We start from the raw sequence: 18,211 nt of genomic DNA on the forward strand, positions 1-18,211 counted from the left end.
ACGAGTTTTTTTCTTTTCAATTTATTTAAGAAAAGAAGAGAATTATAGCAAAAATATTTGTTCAAAATAATTTTGAAGGAATTATATACAATTCAGAATTTTTCATTCTGCAATTTTTATTAAATTATTTTTTTTCTTTTTATTAACTGAGGCAAATAATAATTTTTATATTTGTTAAATAAAAGTGTAAATATTCTATTTAAAAATTATATATATATAATTAAATATTAAAAACTTATGAATTAATTTTAAAAATTAAAATTTAAATCTTTAAATATTTTTAATAATTAATTATTCATTCATATAATTATAATGTATTTATATTAATAAAGTTTATTTAATGTTTTATATATACTTAAAAAAAATCATTTAAATATAAATAATATTTCAAATATTTTGTATTATTAATTATTTTTCTTCATCAAAAACTAAAATTTATTATTTTTTTTTGCAAAAAATTAAATTTTTAATATTATAAAATTTATCTAATATTTTCTAACATGAAAAAAATACAATTAAGAAAATAAATATAAGAATAAAGGCATTTCTATTAACCATTTAAATGGTCTAAGGATTTTTTAAAAAATTTACTTCTTATAAATTAAAAATTCCAATTTAATAAGAATCTAAATCAAAAATAAGATATTTTTAATAAAAAAAAGATTCACCTAAAACAACTTAATTATTTTTAGAAACTGAAATATTGAAAATATAGGAGTTTTCTATATTCATATATTTAATTAAACTTCTTAATTCTATTTTTATAGTTATATTACTTTAAAATATGAAGCTTATTGTATTTTCTAAACTTAAGTATATTTTATTACATATTAATATTTAAGCTTCATCTTATGATATTTTACACCCTTTTAATTATTTTTCTATCATTAACTCCAATAAATATATTGGTAGATATATAAATTCAGTATTTATATTTAATTATGATTATATATTTGATGAAGAAGGTAATATTTTCGTATTTTTAATTATTATATTTTTTAAAATAAATTAAGCTTAGCATTCTTATTTATTTTATTAGTTTAATCTTATAAAATTTAATTTTTTTATATTTTTATAATTTCTATCCCAATTTTAAAAACCGAATATTTTAATATTATCTTGCATGTTATTTATATTTAATCCAAATAAATGGTTTTATTAAAGTTAGAAAATACTTCCTTTTCTACAAAAATCTTCAAATTAAAATATTTAATTGTTTTTTGAATTATTATATTCATAATAATTATATTATATATCATTTTTAATAAAGGTTTCTATATTAATTTATTAATTTTATTTTTAAGTAAGTGATTTTTCCATTTACAATTCTAAATTTTCAAAACGTTTTATTTATCTTAGAATATGTACAAAATTAAATGCTTATTATATATTTAAAATATATAAGATAAAAATAATTTAATTCATTTTTTTAATTTATATTTAAAAAAAATATTTTTTCATTTTTAATAAAAAAAATATATTATTTAATAAAAAAATATGTAATTTTTTAATTATAAAAAATAAAAAAATAGAAAATATAAAAAAAATTAATCAAATTAAAGAAGCAAAATAACTTAAATCAGCATCGTTATCTTTTAATAAGATTTTAGTTTTTTAAATAAATTTATTTCTTACTGAAGGGTTAAGCTTTTCTTAAATAGAGTTATAAAGCTTGAGGAGGTTAATTTTTACATTAGGTACTTTATCATCAAAAAGGTTATTTTAAAGAATTTCAAATATTTCATTTAAATCATTTTTAGGTATAACATCAATCAAATGTCCAATACTTTTAGTTGCTGTAACTCTATAAATATAATTATTGGATTTAATAAGTTAGTTAACAAGATCAAAAAATATATTTTTAATTGCAGGATATCCTAATGTCTTAGAAATGACCAAAAAATTAGCAAAAACTTATTCACGGATAGCTGAGTAATGATCAAAGGCAAATATCTTAACAAATTCCAAAAACTATTCTTTAAATTCTTCGAATCCTATTTATTATAAAAAATTAGGAATAAATTCTACAAAAACAAGCCTAAATCGCCATTATTTATCATTTTAGATTGATTAAAAAGCAGGTAAAATATATTTTTTTACATTTTCATTTCCAATATATTAGTTTATTAGTTAAATATTGTTTATTAAACTTAATCTTACATCTAAAGTTTCATCTTTAAGAAGACTTTCAACTATAGGAATTATTCCACTTATAACGCTATTTTATTCGAAAAAATTCGCAATTTTACAAATTATCTCCCCAAGTGAACTTCTAACATGTTAAGATGTATCTTATACTAAACCGTTCAATACTGGAAGCAAGTTTGTGGTTAAAATTGAACTTGGTAAATGCTAACATAATTCAGGAACCTTTATTAAAGTTATAGAACGAACCTCATGCTCTGAATCTTTTAATAGAATTTCGTATATTGGAAGTATTTCTTTTTATATACAATCATTTTCTACATTTAAGATGAGATCACAAATTATTTCTGCTATAGCATATCTTATTCGCCAGCTTTTTCCTTTGGCTGTTAATATTTCTTTAATGTTTTTTACAAATTTTTCTGCTACATCAGATTTAGATAAACGTGTAATAAGCTTAGGAGATATTTCTATTGATTTTACTTTAACAGAATCAACATTATCTTTTAATAAATTAAGCCACATTGGTAATAATTTTTCTTTGAAAAATAATTGTGTTTGTTACTTTTCTTCTGCTAATATGCCTTTTTTTTTAAATTATATTTTTTTTATTAAACTACATATACTATATTTTTTTTAACTTTTTACCAATATTCTAAGATGCTGTTCTTCTTACCATCGGAGTATCATCTTTACATAATTTTTCGAAGGAATTCATTAAATCTTCTCTTTAAGCTTCTTAAAATTAGAAATATGTTGCTCCAATTAAACTGCAAGCTGATATTCGAGATGGATAATTGTCCCATCCTGCTAATTATTTAATCATAGAAAAGAAATGTGTGGAGAAAAATTAACTTTCTTAATTATTTGAAATTTATATTAATGAATTTACTGCTTTCTAACGAATTATATTCTCCTCCATTGATGCTAAAAGTTCTAAAGGGGCTATTAATAAATGTGAATAGGCTTTACCTCCTATAAAATCATTTAATTGTACTATTTGTTCGCATAAACTTGTTAAAAAATCTTCTTCGTTATCTAACTCTTCTATTATTTCTATAAGATAAGGTATTAATTCTTCTCTTACACGATTTTATCCTTTTTTAAATAATTATTAGTTTCAAATTATAATTTTAAATATTTAAATACCTAAAATTTTGGCTATTTATATAATTTTAGTTACTGCATTTATTTTTAGATTAGGATCATCTGATTTTAGTTCTTCTATGTATATTGTGCAATCTTCTTCATCATTATCGTTATTTAGATAATTACTCATTTAAATATAATTATTTTTATATTATTATATATAATTTTTAAATAATATATTTTTTTATTTTAAAAATATTTTTAATTTATTTGGAATGATTTAATTATCTGTATTTTCCAATAAATATAGAGTTTTGAAAATTTTTAAACAATATTGTAAATTTATTTTATTTAATGTTTATATCATAGTTAATAATTAATGAAAAAGTTTGTATTTACTTGCATATTTTTTTAAATCTAAATTTTTTAGTTCAAATGTTGAATTTTATATATTGATTACACTAATTATTTTTCTAGTTATTCTAAAATAATAATTTATATTATTCGAGTTGTATATAATAAGCTTTAAATTAATAACCTATAAATATGAATTATTTTTTTATATAAAAATTATAATAATTTATTTTAAACTATAAATATTTATGCAAAAGTTTTATAGTATTCATAATTAATTTTAATAATAATAATAAAAAAAATTACAATAAAATAAAATTAAATAAATACAATATTAACAAATAAATATTTAATTGTACTAATACAATTAAATTAATATAAATAAATGATTTATATTAATTATTTAAAGTTATTGTTGTTTTAATACGGAATTTAAGGATTTCTAATGTCACAAATTGTTTATTTGATTTTTTAAAAATTTAGTTTTTTAGTTTAGATTTTTAATTTTAAGTATTTCTGTATTTTAATTTAAAATAAATATTATTTATAAAACAAATTATTATTAATATTTATGAAAATTACTAAAATTTAAGTTTAAGTTTACAATTAATATCCTTGAATTTATTATATTATTTTTAATATAAAAATAAATATTATTTAAAAAAATTAAAACATTTAAACATATTAATAAGAATTATTTATATCTATTAAAAAATAAATAACAATTATAATTAAAAATAAATTAAAATTTTCTAAACGCCATTAGAATTCCTAATTCAAAATAATATAAAAATTATAATATTTAAGTCTTTTAATTCTTTATGATAAGATTATCTTAATATAAATTTTGATTTCATTATTATTGTATTATAAATAAATTAATAATAAAAAAAAATCAATAATATATGTATATATATTTGTGTTAATAATTAATGAAAATTATTTTATTTTTATTTTTTATTTGTAAAAAAATTAAATAAAATAAAAATCACAAATTAAAAATTAAAATTAACAAAATTAAATGAAGCAAGAATACAGAAATCATAAAAAAGATGTATAATTGCCAGGTAAAATGAAGTTTTAACAAAACATATATATTTTAATTATCAAATCAAATTATAATAACTTAGAAAAATTTATTTAATTATTAAAAATAGTAATTATAAAAACGAATTCGAGACATTACAATAAAATATACAATTTATCGCCGCGTTTTACGAAATCTTCAAATAATTCAAGTCTAATGTTAAATAAAAATAACTCCTTAAGTTGTAAAAATTTATATGGCTAAGCTTTTTCGAATAGTATTTTTCCAATTAGTTAGCTCTCAATAGATTAGTATAAAATACTTCTATCTCAAAATGATTATGACAATTAAAGCAAAGATATGTCAATACATATACCAATTTTAGCTATGGATAAATATAATAAAAATCTAGTAAATATACAAAAATAATAATATAAATAAAAAAATAATAATAATAATAATAATAATAATAATAATAATAGTAGCAATTATAATTTTAAACTTTTAAAAATATAAAAGAGCTTAATAGAAAAGAATTTTTGAAATTATCGTAGACTGATCCTGAATTTAAAGGTTTTAATTTCTAAGAATTTAATTAAGGAAGCTAAATATTAAATTAAAAAGTATTAAGTTAAGCAGAAAATAAAAATGCAGATAAAGATAAAATAGGGCTTTCATTAATTCATAATAAGGATATTTAAAAATAAATAAATAAAAATTTAATGATTTAATCAAAATCTACATACGACTAAATAAAAAATTTTTGTATTTAATTAGAAGAAAGGCAAAAAATGCCTAAAATTAAAAGCTATCCTATTTATAAAAAGTTTCTTAATAAAAAATCGCTTACTGAAATTAGTAAATAAACAGTTTAAAGCTCAAATATTGTTGAAACAGAAGAAGATGATAATGATGATTAAAACTCTATTATTGGAAATAGTATTAATGATAATGCAAGCAATTCTAAGTTTAAAATTTATAAAAAAATTAAAGGAGATTATTCAATTTATTGGTATTTATAACCTAATTAATGTAACTGGAAACCTGATGCCAGAGAAGGATAATCTCTTGTAACAGAAGGAAAACATGCATATTTATTCGGTGGTATTGGAAAAGAGCTTTATAATTAAATAGCTGAATTAGATTTAAGTAATTAAATAATAATTTATTAATTTATTTTTATTTAAAAATAGCTAATTTCAAATGGTAAATATTAAAATAAGTTTAAGGTAATATTCCTTCTGCAAGATATGGGCATAGTTGTAATATTTATAGAAGAAACATAATTATTTTCGGAGGATAATAAAGATCGAACTAAACAGTTTTAAAAACAAGAGAACTTTTGTAGGATGTTTACTTCCTTAATATTGATACTTTAACATGGAAGCTTATCAATTGTTAAGGTGGTCCTTTATAATAAAGAAGAAACCATGCATCAGCAATTATTGGAAGAAATATGCTAATACATGGAGGTATTAATAACAAAGAATAAACTTTAAAAGATTTATGGATATTAGACTTAGGTAAAAAAAGCAAATTTTTTTCTTTTAATATTTTCAAATTTTTTTAGTTACATAAGTATGGGTTGAAGCATTAACGTAAGTTGAATATGATATATGTTACCATTAATTTACACCTGTTTATCATAGTTAAAGATGTGAAAAAATAAATTTATATAAAATGAACGATATTAAATATAGTAAATGGGCTGCTAATGTAATATTATAAAATTTATATTGTTTAAAAAAAAAAGATTTAATATGAAGGTTTATATGCTTTTGGTGGTAGAAATAATAAAGGGGATATTCTTGGAGATCTAAAAATATTAAAAACAGATTGTAAACCTTTATAATGGATTAAAATAGAAACTAAAGGCGTTTTACCAAAACCTAGACATTCACATTCTTAAAATTTCAGTTAACATTATAACTTTTTGATTATTTATGGAGGGTAAAATGACAATGATTCTTAAGTATTTTATAATGATATGCATTTATTAAATGTAGATGATTTAAATTGGATTAAAGTTACAAGTAATTCTTATCCTGCAATTAGTAGATCTAGCCATTCAGCTTGCATTTTTGATACGAAATTTATTGTTTTTGGAGGAATTAATATTGATGGATTAATTCCTTCATTACTTAGTATTGGAGAATTAGGTTATGTATATATATAAATTAATTTTTTTTAAATTAAATATTATATACATATATAGATTCAAAAATAGCAGAAAAAAAAATGATAGAAGCCAATAATTAAGAAAAGGGTAAAATAAAATAATCAAAGACTAAATATATTGATGACATAAATAAAGATATATAAAAAACAAGTAATATAGATGAATTATAAGACTAAATTAATGTAAAAAAAGTGCTTGTAGACAAATTAAGTTTTAAAAATTTTAAATCTTATCTACCGATACCAAGAAATATAAATGATAGTAATTCACGAAGAAAATAAAATAGTCATACATATATGATTAAATAATAAATCTAAAAAAAAAATTAATAAAATGAAGTTGATTAAGAATTAAATTAAAATTAAGCATGTGATAAATAATAGTATACAAGTAATGAAAGCGTTTAAACATGATTAAGAATAAAAAAATTATATATAAATATAAAAAATATATATGTAAAAATATATATAAATATATTTTTATATATTTATATATTTTTATATTTATATTTTTATTTTTATCAATATATTTTTAATTTTATATTTATCATTTTAAATTAAAAAAAATAAGATAGTTTTATTCTAATTTAATTATTATAACAATAAATATTATTTATAAATATATATTATTATAAATATAATTATTTTTGAAATATCACATTTTTAATAAAATTTAAAATAAAAAACAAAACTATTCAAAATATAAAAGAAAAAAAAATGTAAATAACATAATTTTTTATATTTATAACTTTAATAATTTATTTTTCTAATTCATAACTAAATGAAACATATCATATAAGTGAATATGAATAAATAAAATTAGATTTAGATGATTATTTATTAGATTATACCTATGAAAAATATACTACAAATTGTCCTTCTAATTTATTAGATATAACTTTAAATCAATATGAAAAAATAAAAAAGTATAATGATTTATAAATAAATTCGGCATTAAAAGAAATAGCTACTTTTACAAATGAATAAGTATTAAAAGTAAATGTAATCGGAATTATAGGAAGTCATTAATTAATATCATTTATTGACGAACTAGATTTGTAAAATTAAAATTTAAGAAATATAGAAATAAAGGACTTTAAAGAAGAATGTTAAAAAATAGAAAACTTAATTAAATTTTAAAATTAAAATTTTCTTTTTGAATGCATTTAATAAGAAAAAAATTAAATATAATTATTGATTTTTGAATAAGTTAATACTTATAATAAAAATGGAATAAATTTAAAAAATATCAATTACAGAAGAATAATTTTAGAGTAATAAAATAAAGAATAAAAAGATTATTTCTGCAAAAAAAAAACTGATCTATTCAATAACCTTTATTATAGAATTTGCAAATATAATAATTTAGGTGTATTTAACTCTATATCTTCTAATTTTGTTTAGGTTTTTGATATAAATAATGGAAAGTTATTATAAGTATTGAAAGAAGAAAACTTAAAATTACAAGGAGTGAAATAAATTGATCATAAAACTCTTATTTTACTAGATTTTGATTAAGGTTTATATATATATGAGATTAACAAAGGAAAATATATAAAAAAATCATAATATAAATATTTTGCCAAACAAAATTATTATAAAATGAAATATATAAAAAATATAAGAAATAATTATAGTTTGTAAGATAAAATTAATAACCAAATATAAATAAATACTGAAAAATATTTAATTATTTATGAAATCATTTAAAATTCTATAAAAGAAAATTATATAAAAAATGTTCCATCATAAATAAAAAATATGAAAAAAATTATTAAAAAAGTTGAAGAAATTCAAAATAAAAATTAAAGAAATATAGAAAATAAAAAATATGATAATAATTTAAATATTTCATATGTTAAATATGAACAAGATGAGTATAAATATTATATACTTTATAAATTAAAAGATAAAAATTATACTAAAATATTAGTAATAAATAAAAAATTAATAGATTAATCTACTTCATAATAAATGTAAATATTTTTTTCTTATTGTTTAAATAAATTATTTATTTATTTATTTATTTATTTATTTATTTATTTATATAATAGAAATTCTTAAGCAATTTAATTTTATATTTAAATTGATCTATAAAATTAAAAAATTTTTCATTATAGTATTTCTGGTTTATTTTATAGTAATTTAAGACAAAGAATCATACTATTTACCTTTTAAAAAAATCACCTCGAATTTTCTACATTTTTATTTAAAAGTTAATTTACAATGATAATTGAAAGTTAAAAGTTAGACAATATGTATTAATGCGATATAAATTTTTTTTTTTACCTTAACAAAAGAATAAAAATATTATTGGAAAATAAAATATTAATATAAAAATTGTTTTGGTTCCTAAATTTAATATTTTTATACAGAGTAAATTTGGTAATGTAATATAATAAAATTTTACAAATTAATTTCCTTCAATATAAATTAAAAACTGGTTTTTCGGTTGTTCTTTATAATATATTACTTAAGTTAATTCACCTTTTTAAGTTCGAAATTCATAAATTCAAAGTATTTTAGTAGAAGATTATAATAAAATAATTAAGGTTTTTTAAGCAACTTTTTATTATTATATTTTTTACATGCGAAAAATAGATGAAGTAACTTACTTAGGTCTTAATGTTTGCCATATATTGCAAAATTTATGTGAAAAATTAAATGATAATTATTAATAATTAAACGAAAATGAAAAATATAAACTTTATTTTGATGGAGAATATATTTTATTATAAAATGAAGTTAATTTTTTATATTTTTATAAGTTTTAAATTAATATGAAAGATAATAATAAAAAAAATTCATTTAAAATCAAAATTAAATTTTTATAAAAAATAAGCTGTTAAACTTTTTTTGGATTAAAATAAAGCACTTAAATATTATTTTTAAATTTTTATAAAATTCCTAATACCTAAAATTAGTATGTAGGTATATATTTAATTTAAAATGAAGGAAAAATGATATAATTTTAGTTGAATAATTATAATTAATTAAAAAAAGTTTTTTATTTAAGGATTTATAAAATTATTATTTTAATTATTTTGATGTTTCATTTTTGGATGAAGGCATTCTTTTTGGAATTAGGAAATATGAAATTATTGTATTAAAATTAAACTTATTTACTTTTGAAATAATATAAAGTAAAATATTTATTAAAGAAAATCTTTTTCAAAATACTTAAGACAATTCAATGTAAGACTTTATAATTAAAATTTGGAGAAATGATGATGTTTAATAATGCAGGATGCTTCTTATTGATATCGGATGCAATTAAATTTTTGATTTTCTCTTGATTGATTTGATTCAACCTATTTATTTAAAAAAATATGAATTATTTGGGTAAATTATTTCAACGAATCAACCTTTTTAAATTCATAATAATATGATTTTTATTAAAACATGTATTTTAAAATTTATTAAATATTTTTAATGGTATTTTTTTTTTTTATCTTTTAAGTTTCACCAAAAGACAATCAAAAAGAACATGTATTTACTTACTAGATTAATGCAGAAACTATAAATTAATTATTTTATATTCGTGAAATAGAAAATGGAGAAAATTTTGAAGAAATAGAGCTTGTACCATAATATACATCAATATAAGAAGGATATTCATGCTCATTATATAGTAAATTATAGGATAAAAATTTATAATTAGAGTGTACGTTCTATCCTTTAATTGAAATAAAAAATATATAATAATAATAATAATAATAATAATAATAATAATAATAATAATAATAATTAACGAGTTTTAATAAAACTAATGAAAGTTTAGTAAAAAATTTTAAAAGTGATGGAGAAAATTTGGTGGATTATATAAAAGTAGAAACAGGTTTAAACAAATTAGGGTTCAATTTTTAATATTTGTAAATAAAATTAGAAGGAGTATTTGTAAATTTTGATACTTAATTAGAATAAAGAAAAATAAATGATGTTATTTATGATATTTCTGCAAAAAATGAATATGAAAATAATTCGTAAAAAGATAAAATATTGGAGTTTCCAGTTGACTTATTTTATGGACCTGCTGAAAAATATACTATTTTTGAATTTGGAGAAACGAATAATAATAATACTATAAAAAAATAAAATGGTTAAGGTATATAAATAATTCCTTATATATAATTTTAGAGAGAAAATGTACTAGAAATGGAAGATATAATAACTTCTAGAGTAATAAATGAGTATTAATTAGTAGTTTTGTCAAATTAATATATATAAGTATTAAATTAAAATATGAAGTAACCTTTTTAAATAATATATAAGATAAAATTTTCAGACGTAATAATATAAGGAAATCCTAAAACAAAAATAAAATATTGTGATTCAATTTTTTAATCAAAAATATCATCCTCTACTGTTTCTACAGTATTTTTTTATATTTTAATATGTACAAAAACGGAAGAAGTAAGTCAAATTTTTATTTCTTTTAAAGTAAATGTAAATCATAAATATTCTTAAAAAGACTAAGAAAAAGACTGGATTTTTGCAATGAAAAAAGAAGTAAAAGCTATTGAATTAATATAAGAAAATATGAATTTTGTAGTAGAGCATATATAAATAATTCCCATTTTTAACTTTAGAAAAGATGCTAAAGCATTTATTATTATGTTTGTTGTTAGTTAAGATGCCGATAATATGATTTTGGTATATTATAACGACATTTTGGACTAACAAATATTTCCTTTATAGCTTTTATATACTATTACGAGTGCTGATTATGATTAAAATACTATTTTTATTAATAACTTTAATGCTAATTATCCTTTTAAAAGTGTAAATGTACCTTTTTTTGAATCGGAAAAATGTCAAAAATATACATTTAATTTAGTTTGGGATGATTCTCGAAGATATATTTATTTGTCCAGAATGGATTTATATTTACCTCCTGTTATTAGCTCTTTGGAATAAAAAGACTAAAATATTATACATAGTATTTAATATAAAGATACTTATTCGAAAGAATTTAACTATTTTACTAAATATTATGAAACGAATATGAATATTATACAAAATTTGACTTCAGCGACTGCTATTTCGGCTTATTATGATGAAGTTAAGGTTATTATAGCTAATGATTTATCAATAATTGAATTCAGTTCACTTTTTTAAGTAAATGAGGAATAAATAGTAAATAAAAAGCCTGTATTGTATAGATAATATGGATCTTGTTTGAATAATTTTAAATAAAATAATGTTTTTTAAACGTTCTAAAAATACGAAGATATGTTTTTCATTGTCGAATGTAGAGATTTAGACTAAGGAAGTATTATGAAATTGTATAAAAAAGATTAAAATTAGAAAAAAAATAAGATAAATATTCCATGATATAATCAATTTAATTATAAAAAGGTGAACTTTTGTAAGATGTGACTTTTAGAGTTGAAAATAGATAAATTTATTTAGATTTATTAAGCTAAAATTTCAAAGGAACTTAATATAAATTAAGCGAATTTGCTATTAATGAAAAACTTGAAGTTGTATTTCCTAAAAATGTAACTAATCATTCTAATTTTAGTATTTGTGTGAGTAATAAATATAATTAAATATGTTAAAATGCTACTGTTATTAATTAAACTTATGTTAAAGACCCTCATACCAAAGAATGGCTTTTATTCACTTTTATTATTGCAATGCCGCTTTCTATTTCGGTGTTCTTTTTAGCTTTGTTTTCTGTTTGTATTAAGAAATTAAGAATGTAAAGAAAATTAGAATTTAAGAATTTTCTTATAAATTAGAATAACGTTAATATAATTAGTGAGTGATTTATTATATTGATTTTTTTTTAATTATTTTATTTTATTTAAAAAATATTTCATAATTATAAATATCTAATATTTATACATTTTTTAAAAAATTTATTAGATATATGATTTTATAAAAACATTTTAAATTTAAAAAAAAATTGCTAATTAATAATTTTAAAAAATTAACTTAAATTTAATAGTATCTTATTATTTTTTAATATTTAAAATCGTACTTCATTTGAGTTTTTTATAATTAAAAATGTTTAAATTAATAATTTTTAAAGTTAAAATTACTATTTATATATATATATAAATATATATAAATATATATATATATATATTCATAACTATATCTAATTTAACAATATATGTAACTATGTAATCCAATTAATTCATCTTAAATACTTATAAATTTAAATTCAATTTTTAGATTAAAAAAAACATTCGTCTAATTTTATATTTATTTCTATGTATTATAATTTTTTAAAAGATTACATGTATAATATATATAATTATATGAATATATTTTAAAATTATATAAAAATTAATTATTTAAACAAAATTGTTTTAAAATAAAAGAAGTATAGTTAAATATAATTTTAATAGACTAAAAACATAAATAATTTGATATTGTTTATAAAAAAATTTGTTATTTAAATAAATATATTTATTTATATTTGATAATTAGGATAAATAAATATATATTATATTTAATACATAATAATTGAATATAAATAAAATTTAAATATATTATTAAATTAAAGATTATTTATATATAATAAAAAATATATAAGCTAATTATTTAATAATAAAATTTTTTGAATTATTTAATGATAATCAAATTTTAAAAAATAAATTTAATAAAATTATATTATTATATATATTAATTGATATCCAGTATTATAATAAAAAATATAAATAAATATTTTTAATTTTTAATTAATATACACACATATAAATATATATATAATTATATAAATATATATATATATATATATATATATATATATATATATTTTTATTTATTTATAAGTTTTTCAAGTAATAGATATTTACTATTGTTATTTTATAAATAATATAAATATTTTCTTTTAATTTTCTCCATTTTTTTTTTATTTAAAATAATTTAAAATATAAATTCTATATTGTTATTGTTTATAAACATTTTTTTAATACTTATGTTACTTGATGAATACTTTATTTAGTATTTTTAAAATTATTTATTCTTTATTTATTTATGACACATTTTTTATTTTAATAATTTAATTGTATATACGGACCAAATACAAAGATGAAAAAACGTAAAGCATATTAAATACTAATTAATTTTTTTTAATTTAAAAAGATTAATTCTTAAAAATTTATTAAAAATAATTAATATTTAAAATATATTTATAAAATTTTTCTTTTTTTTAATTTTAAATAATAATATATATAAAATAGAAAAAAAATCTTATTTTAAATAATAATAAAAAAAGAAACAAACAAAAGTTAGAAAAATATGTTTTTATAAATAAAATAATAATATTTTTTTTTTATTTAATATATAAAAAGAAGAAAAAATTTAATAAAACAAATTTATAAAAATATTTTTTATAAAAAAAAAAAAACTAATATATTGAAAATAAATGGATTCAATATTAGTCCCTTAATAATATACATTTTAACAAAATTAAATTAAAATATAATAATAATCAAATGATTAAATAGAAATCAGTTATTTATACTCATCAGAAAATAATAGTAAATAATATAATCAATAATTAGTATATAATAATAATGATATTTCTAACTAAGACAAAAATAATATATAAACTAATAGAATGCAAATATAATTAAAAAGATTAATTAAAGTATGGACTTCTGATGAAGATAAAAACCTTATTTATTAATACTAAAAATATAATGGGAATTGGTAACAAATATTAAATAATATTCCAGGAAGAAACATATCCTAATGTTCATAAAGAATAAGGAGACTATTAGGACATAAAAAAAATAACCTTGGAGTCAAGAAGATGATTAGACGGTACTTTAACTTATTGAAAAATATGGAAAAAAATGGAAAGATATTGCTAAGGTTTTTAGAAAAAAAGTGGTAAGTAGATTCGAGAAAGATATTTGAATATTTTGAATCCCAAAATTTAAAAAAAAATAGAATGGAATTAAGAAGAAGATCTTTATATAGTTTAGTTTTTCAATTAAAATGGACCTAAATGGTCTACTATAGCTGAATGTCTTAAATATAGGTCTGAAAATCAAGTTAAAAATAGATTTCATTCATATTTAAAGAAAGCTTATAAAGACTAGATAATTTATGATAATTATAATACAAAAATATATAATAAAAATAAAGAAATGTTCGTGTTTGAACAAAATAAATAGAATGAAGAGAAATAAACATAATTATAGTTAAAAGATGAAAATATTAATGAATAAATATTAGAAAAAAACTAATAATAAAATTCTTTTTAAGAAAGCTAATAAGAATAATTAAAATAATAAATATATTAATAATTAAATATATAGGAAAATTAATAATAAACTTTATAAGGAACTTAATAATTAAATTTAAAATAAGATAATTAATAATAATTATTATAAGGAAACTAATATTAAATTTTATAAAGTAATTAATAATAAAATCATTTAGGAAATTAATTATATTTTTAATTATAAAATAATTAAATTGAATAAGATAATATATAATTATTATAAAATTAATAATAATAATAATTTAGTTTATAGTAATAGATTTATTAATAAATTATCCCAAAATATAAATATACCTAATAGCATTAATTTAATAATAATAATAATAATATATAATGTATTAATTAATAGTAAAATTAATAAATTAATTAAAAATATTAACACCATGTTAATTAATTTATACCTTAATAATAATAAACTATTATTTAAAACAATTCGAATATAGAAGAATAAAATAATAATCATTATTAAAATAATTATTATTTAAATTAACTCAAATATAATAACTATTAAAACGCATATCATTATGATTCTAATTATTTAGAAAACAAATAATAATTGCCCTAATAATTGAAAATTGAAGACCAAGAAGTTTTATTAAGTGATTTACCAACATTTAAAAATATTCCAAACGAATATTATTTAGAATAGAATAAAGAAAATGGCTTTTTTAGTAACAATAAACTTTAATAATAACCTGTAGTCTTGATAAAAGATAATTAGTAAAATTTTTGTTATTAGTAGACTGGAATTAAAAATAGTTTTAATTAAATTTAAGTAGATAATAGCCTAATTAATAGAAATAGTATTTAATAATAAAATACACCTGTTTAATTAAAATAAATAAATAATATATATTAAAATAATTAAGTACTTAAATAAAATAATAGTGAAATTATGATTAGTTAATAATAAAAATAAGAAATATATAAATTTATTTAAATTATTAGAGAAAATCCTGAAATATACAATTAAATAAAATATATTATTTGAAATTAACTTAAACCTAAATATTTATTTGAAAAAAATAAATAAAAAACTAATTATATTGTTTATTTTATATAATAATAAATTAAAATATATTAATTTTTCAATTTATAATTTTATTTTTTGTAATAACAATTCTTTTTTAAATAAAAAGAATAAGAATTTTTTTTATTTTAAAAAAAACTTAAATAATAGTTTATAGTAAATAAAAAGCAAATACATTATATATATAACTTATATATATTAAAAAATCAATAATCATAAATATTATAGATGTATTTTTGAATTTCTTTATTAAAATATTTTTTTACTACTATCAAATTTAAAAAAACACTTTCAAAATAATTATCATTTTATATTTAATTGTTATTTATAATTAAAAAGTTATTAGGAATAAATTACATTAGTTAAAATATTGTTTAAACTGTTGAATACATTATATTTTATTTACATATTTCTAAATAAAATAATTAAAGTTACTATAATCTAATTATATTTTTAACAATTATAAAAACACTTACATCTTCATTTATATTTTCTAAACCAATAATAAGCCTAATATGGGTCAAACTTTCCGAAAAACTTAACTATTATATAAGATTTTAGATTACATGTTTGTCAAAGTTATTATTTTATTCAAAAGTTAACGACAATTCTGTTAAATTTTAACATTCTAATAATTTTTTTCCTAGTTTGAAAGAACTTTATACATCTAAATAAGAGTCTTTAGATAATTTTAATGAAAAAGAAATCAAATTTTAACTTTTTGATTATAAAATAGTTTATAAAAGTGTAGAAAATACAGGTTTATAATTAGGAAATTCACAAGCAAGCTTTTTATTTTATTACCAATTTTCTCCAAAATATTTTATAGCAAATTAATTTGCACCTTCATCAACTTAATCTTAGTTAATTTATTGATTTTATATATTTATTTCTTTGTTTTTATTTTATAATATTTTCTATTCGTTAGTTGAATGCTATTTAGGATTATTATTTTAGATTTTTTATTCAGTATTAATTTATAATAATTAATTTTAATCTATTACTTAAATAGTTTTTCCCTACATACAACCCATTTTAAATTAAATAAAATTTTTTGCTAATTATTTATTATTTTTAAAATAAGATAATTTTTTTTTAAGTATTTTTTATTATTAATAAAATATTTATTTTAAATTAGATTTTATCAATATTTCTATAACATTGTTAAAAATTAGTTATATATTTTTAAGTTTTTTATTTCAAGAAGTTTAATTAATTCAATCATAATAATAATAAAAAAAAAACTAATATATTTATTATTAATTATATTTATAAAAAATATTTAATATATATAATAAAAAAAATTATTAAATTTTATTAAATAAAATATAATTTATTAATATTAATTTTTTAAAGTAAACAATAAATAAATATATAATAAAATTATTAAAAGAGAAGGCTTTTAAAAATGAGTAAAGAAGTCTAGTAACAAAATAAATATTAATGTAATTATATAAATAATATTCCATTGTTTTTTTTTTAATTAAAAAAAAATAAAAGCACCAAATTATTAAACTAAATTTTATAGCAAAAATTAAATATAAAACAAATTAAAATTATTATGTATGCTCAAAACGCCTTAAGAAGAAAACCAATTGCATTCAACATTTTAAACATACTAAAAATCTGATTCTAAATATGTTATTTGCTCACGAAAAGGAATTTCTAGATAGTATGTACTTTCGAAATTTCAAAAAGATGATTAAATAGAAAATATGGAATTCCAAACTTCTGATAATTATAAGATATATAAATTTGATCAAGTTTTAAATGATAAGAGTTAAAAAAACTTTGAATTTGAAGTAACTGAAGTAGTTAATTAGCATATTTTATAATAAAAAAATGCATCGATTTTAATATATGGAGCTTCTTAAAGTGGAAAAAGTTTCACTTTTAATGGCGTTAATTAAAAAAATTAAAAAGAAAACGGCATTATATTTATTTCTTGTGAATAATTAATAAAATTAAATATTTAAAAAAAATTAAAAGTGTCATTTTTCATAATATTTAATGATAAAATATTCGATTTATTAGAAATATAAAATAGTTCAGTTAAAAATGCAGTAAATATTAAAAAAAAAAAAAAATTAAATTAATTTATAAAAAAGTTAAAAGATTTATATGAAAAGTCAAGTATAGA

At 16.1% G+C, this 18,211-nt stretch overlaps 2 protein-coding genes across 2 annotated transcripts, besides 30 other annotated features; one reads left to right on the forward strand and one right to left on the reverse strand. All coding sequences in view use genetic code 6, as the record gives it.

The window, feature by feature from the left end:
• The first annotated feature begins 1,459 nt into the window (after positions 1 to 1,459).
• Positions 1,460 to 1,523: a microsatellite.
• Positions 1,463 to 1,506: a microsatellite.
• Positions 1,463 to 1,523: a microsatellite.
• A 28-nt stretch (positions 1,524 to 1,551) lies between these two features.
• IMG5_162070 (hypothetical protein) lies at positions 1,552 to 3,424 on the reverse strand (the record flags this gene model as incomplete). Its single annotated transcript, XM_004030340.1, has 3 exons — positions 1,552 to 2,717; positions 2,794 to 3,243; positions 3,295 to 3,424. 3 exons carry the CDS (start codon positions 3,422 to 3,424, stop codon positions 1,552 to 1,554), a joined length of 1,746 nt encoding a protein of 581 aa, XP_004030388.1.
• Positions 3,425 to 3,427: 3 nt separating this feature from the next.
• Positions 3,428 to 3,474: a microsatellite.
• Positions 3,460 to 3,506: a microsatellite.
• A 373-nt stretch (positions 3,507 to 3,879) lies between these two features.
• Positions 3,880 to 3,915: a microsatellite.
• Positions 3,916 to 5,039: 1,124 nt separating this feature from the next.
• Positions 5,040 to 5,096: a microsatellite.
• Positions 5,097 to 5,406: 310 nt separating this feature from the next.
• On the forward strand, positions 5,407 to 6,774 carry IMG5_162080 (kelch motif family protein, putative; the record flags this gene model as incomplete). Its single annotated transcript, XM_004030341.1, has 5 exons — positions 5,407 to 5,764; positions 5,809 to 6,138; positions 6,195 to 6,213; positions 6,316 to 6,331; positions 6,369 to 6,774. Coding segments are annotated over 5 exons (1,129 nt in total), but the record flags the coding sequence as incomplete, so codon positions are not given.
• Positions 6,775 to 7,213: 439 nt separating this feature from the next.
• Positions 7,214 to 7,271: a microsatellite.
• Positions 7,218 to 7,271: a microsatellite.
• Positions 7,225 to 7,262: a microsatellite.
• Positions 7,257 to 7,297: a microsatellite.
• Positions 7,259 to 7,309: a microsatellite.
• Positions 7,266 to 7,297: a microsatellite.
• Positions 7,267 to 7,313: a microsatellite.
• Positions 7,277 to 7,347: a microsatellite.
• Positions 7,279 to 7,315: a microsatellite.
• Positions 7,290 to 7,348: a microsatellite.
• Positions 7,293 to 7,343: a microsatellite.
• A 35-nt stretch (positions 7,349 to 7,383) lies between the features above and the next one.
• Positions 7,384 to 7,439: a microsatellite.
• Positions 7,440 to 8,568: 1,129 nt separating this feature from the next.
• Positions 8,569 to 8,624: a microsatellite.
• Positions 8,625 to 8,800: 176 nt separating this feature from the next.
• Positions 8,801 to 8,840: a microsatellite.
• Positions 8,841 to 10,486: 1,646 nt separating this feature from the next.
• Positions 10,487 to 10,541: a microsatellite.
• Positions 10,542 to 12,792: 2,251 nt separating this feature from the next.
• Positions 12,793 to 12,836: a microsatellite.
• An 8-nt stretch (positions 12,837 to 12,844) lies between these two features.
• Positions 12,845 to 12,887: a microsatellite.
• A 611-nt stretch (positions 12,888 to 13,498) lies between these two features.
• Positions 13,499 to 13,562: a microsatellite.
• Positions 13,563 to 14,282: 720 nt separating this feature from the next.
• Positions 14,283 to 14,327: a microsatellite.
• A 716-nt stretch (positions 14,328 to 15,043) lies between these two features.
• Positions 15,044 to 15,073: a microsatellite.
• Positions 15,056 to 15,208: a microsatellite.
• Positions 15,079 to 15,189: a microsatellite.
• Positions 15,209 to 17,328: 2,120 nt separating the features above from the next.
• Positions 17,329 to 17,386: a microsatellite.
• The last annotated feature ends 825 nt before the right edge of the window (positions 17,387 to 18,211 follow it).

This window comes from Ichthyophthirius multifiliis, assembly GCF_000220395.1.
Source record: "Ichthyophthirius multifiliis unplaced genomic scaffold scaff_1120509251219, whole genome shotgun sequence".
Taxonomy (NCBI): Eukaryota; Ciliophora; class Oligohymenophorea; order Hymenostomatida; genus Ichthyophthirius; species Ichthyophthirius multifiliis.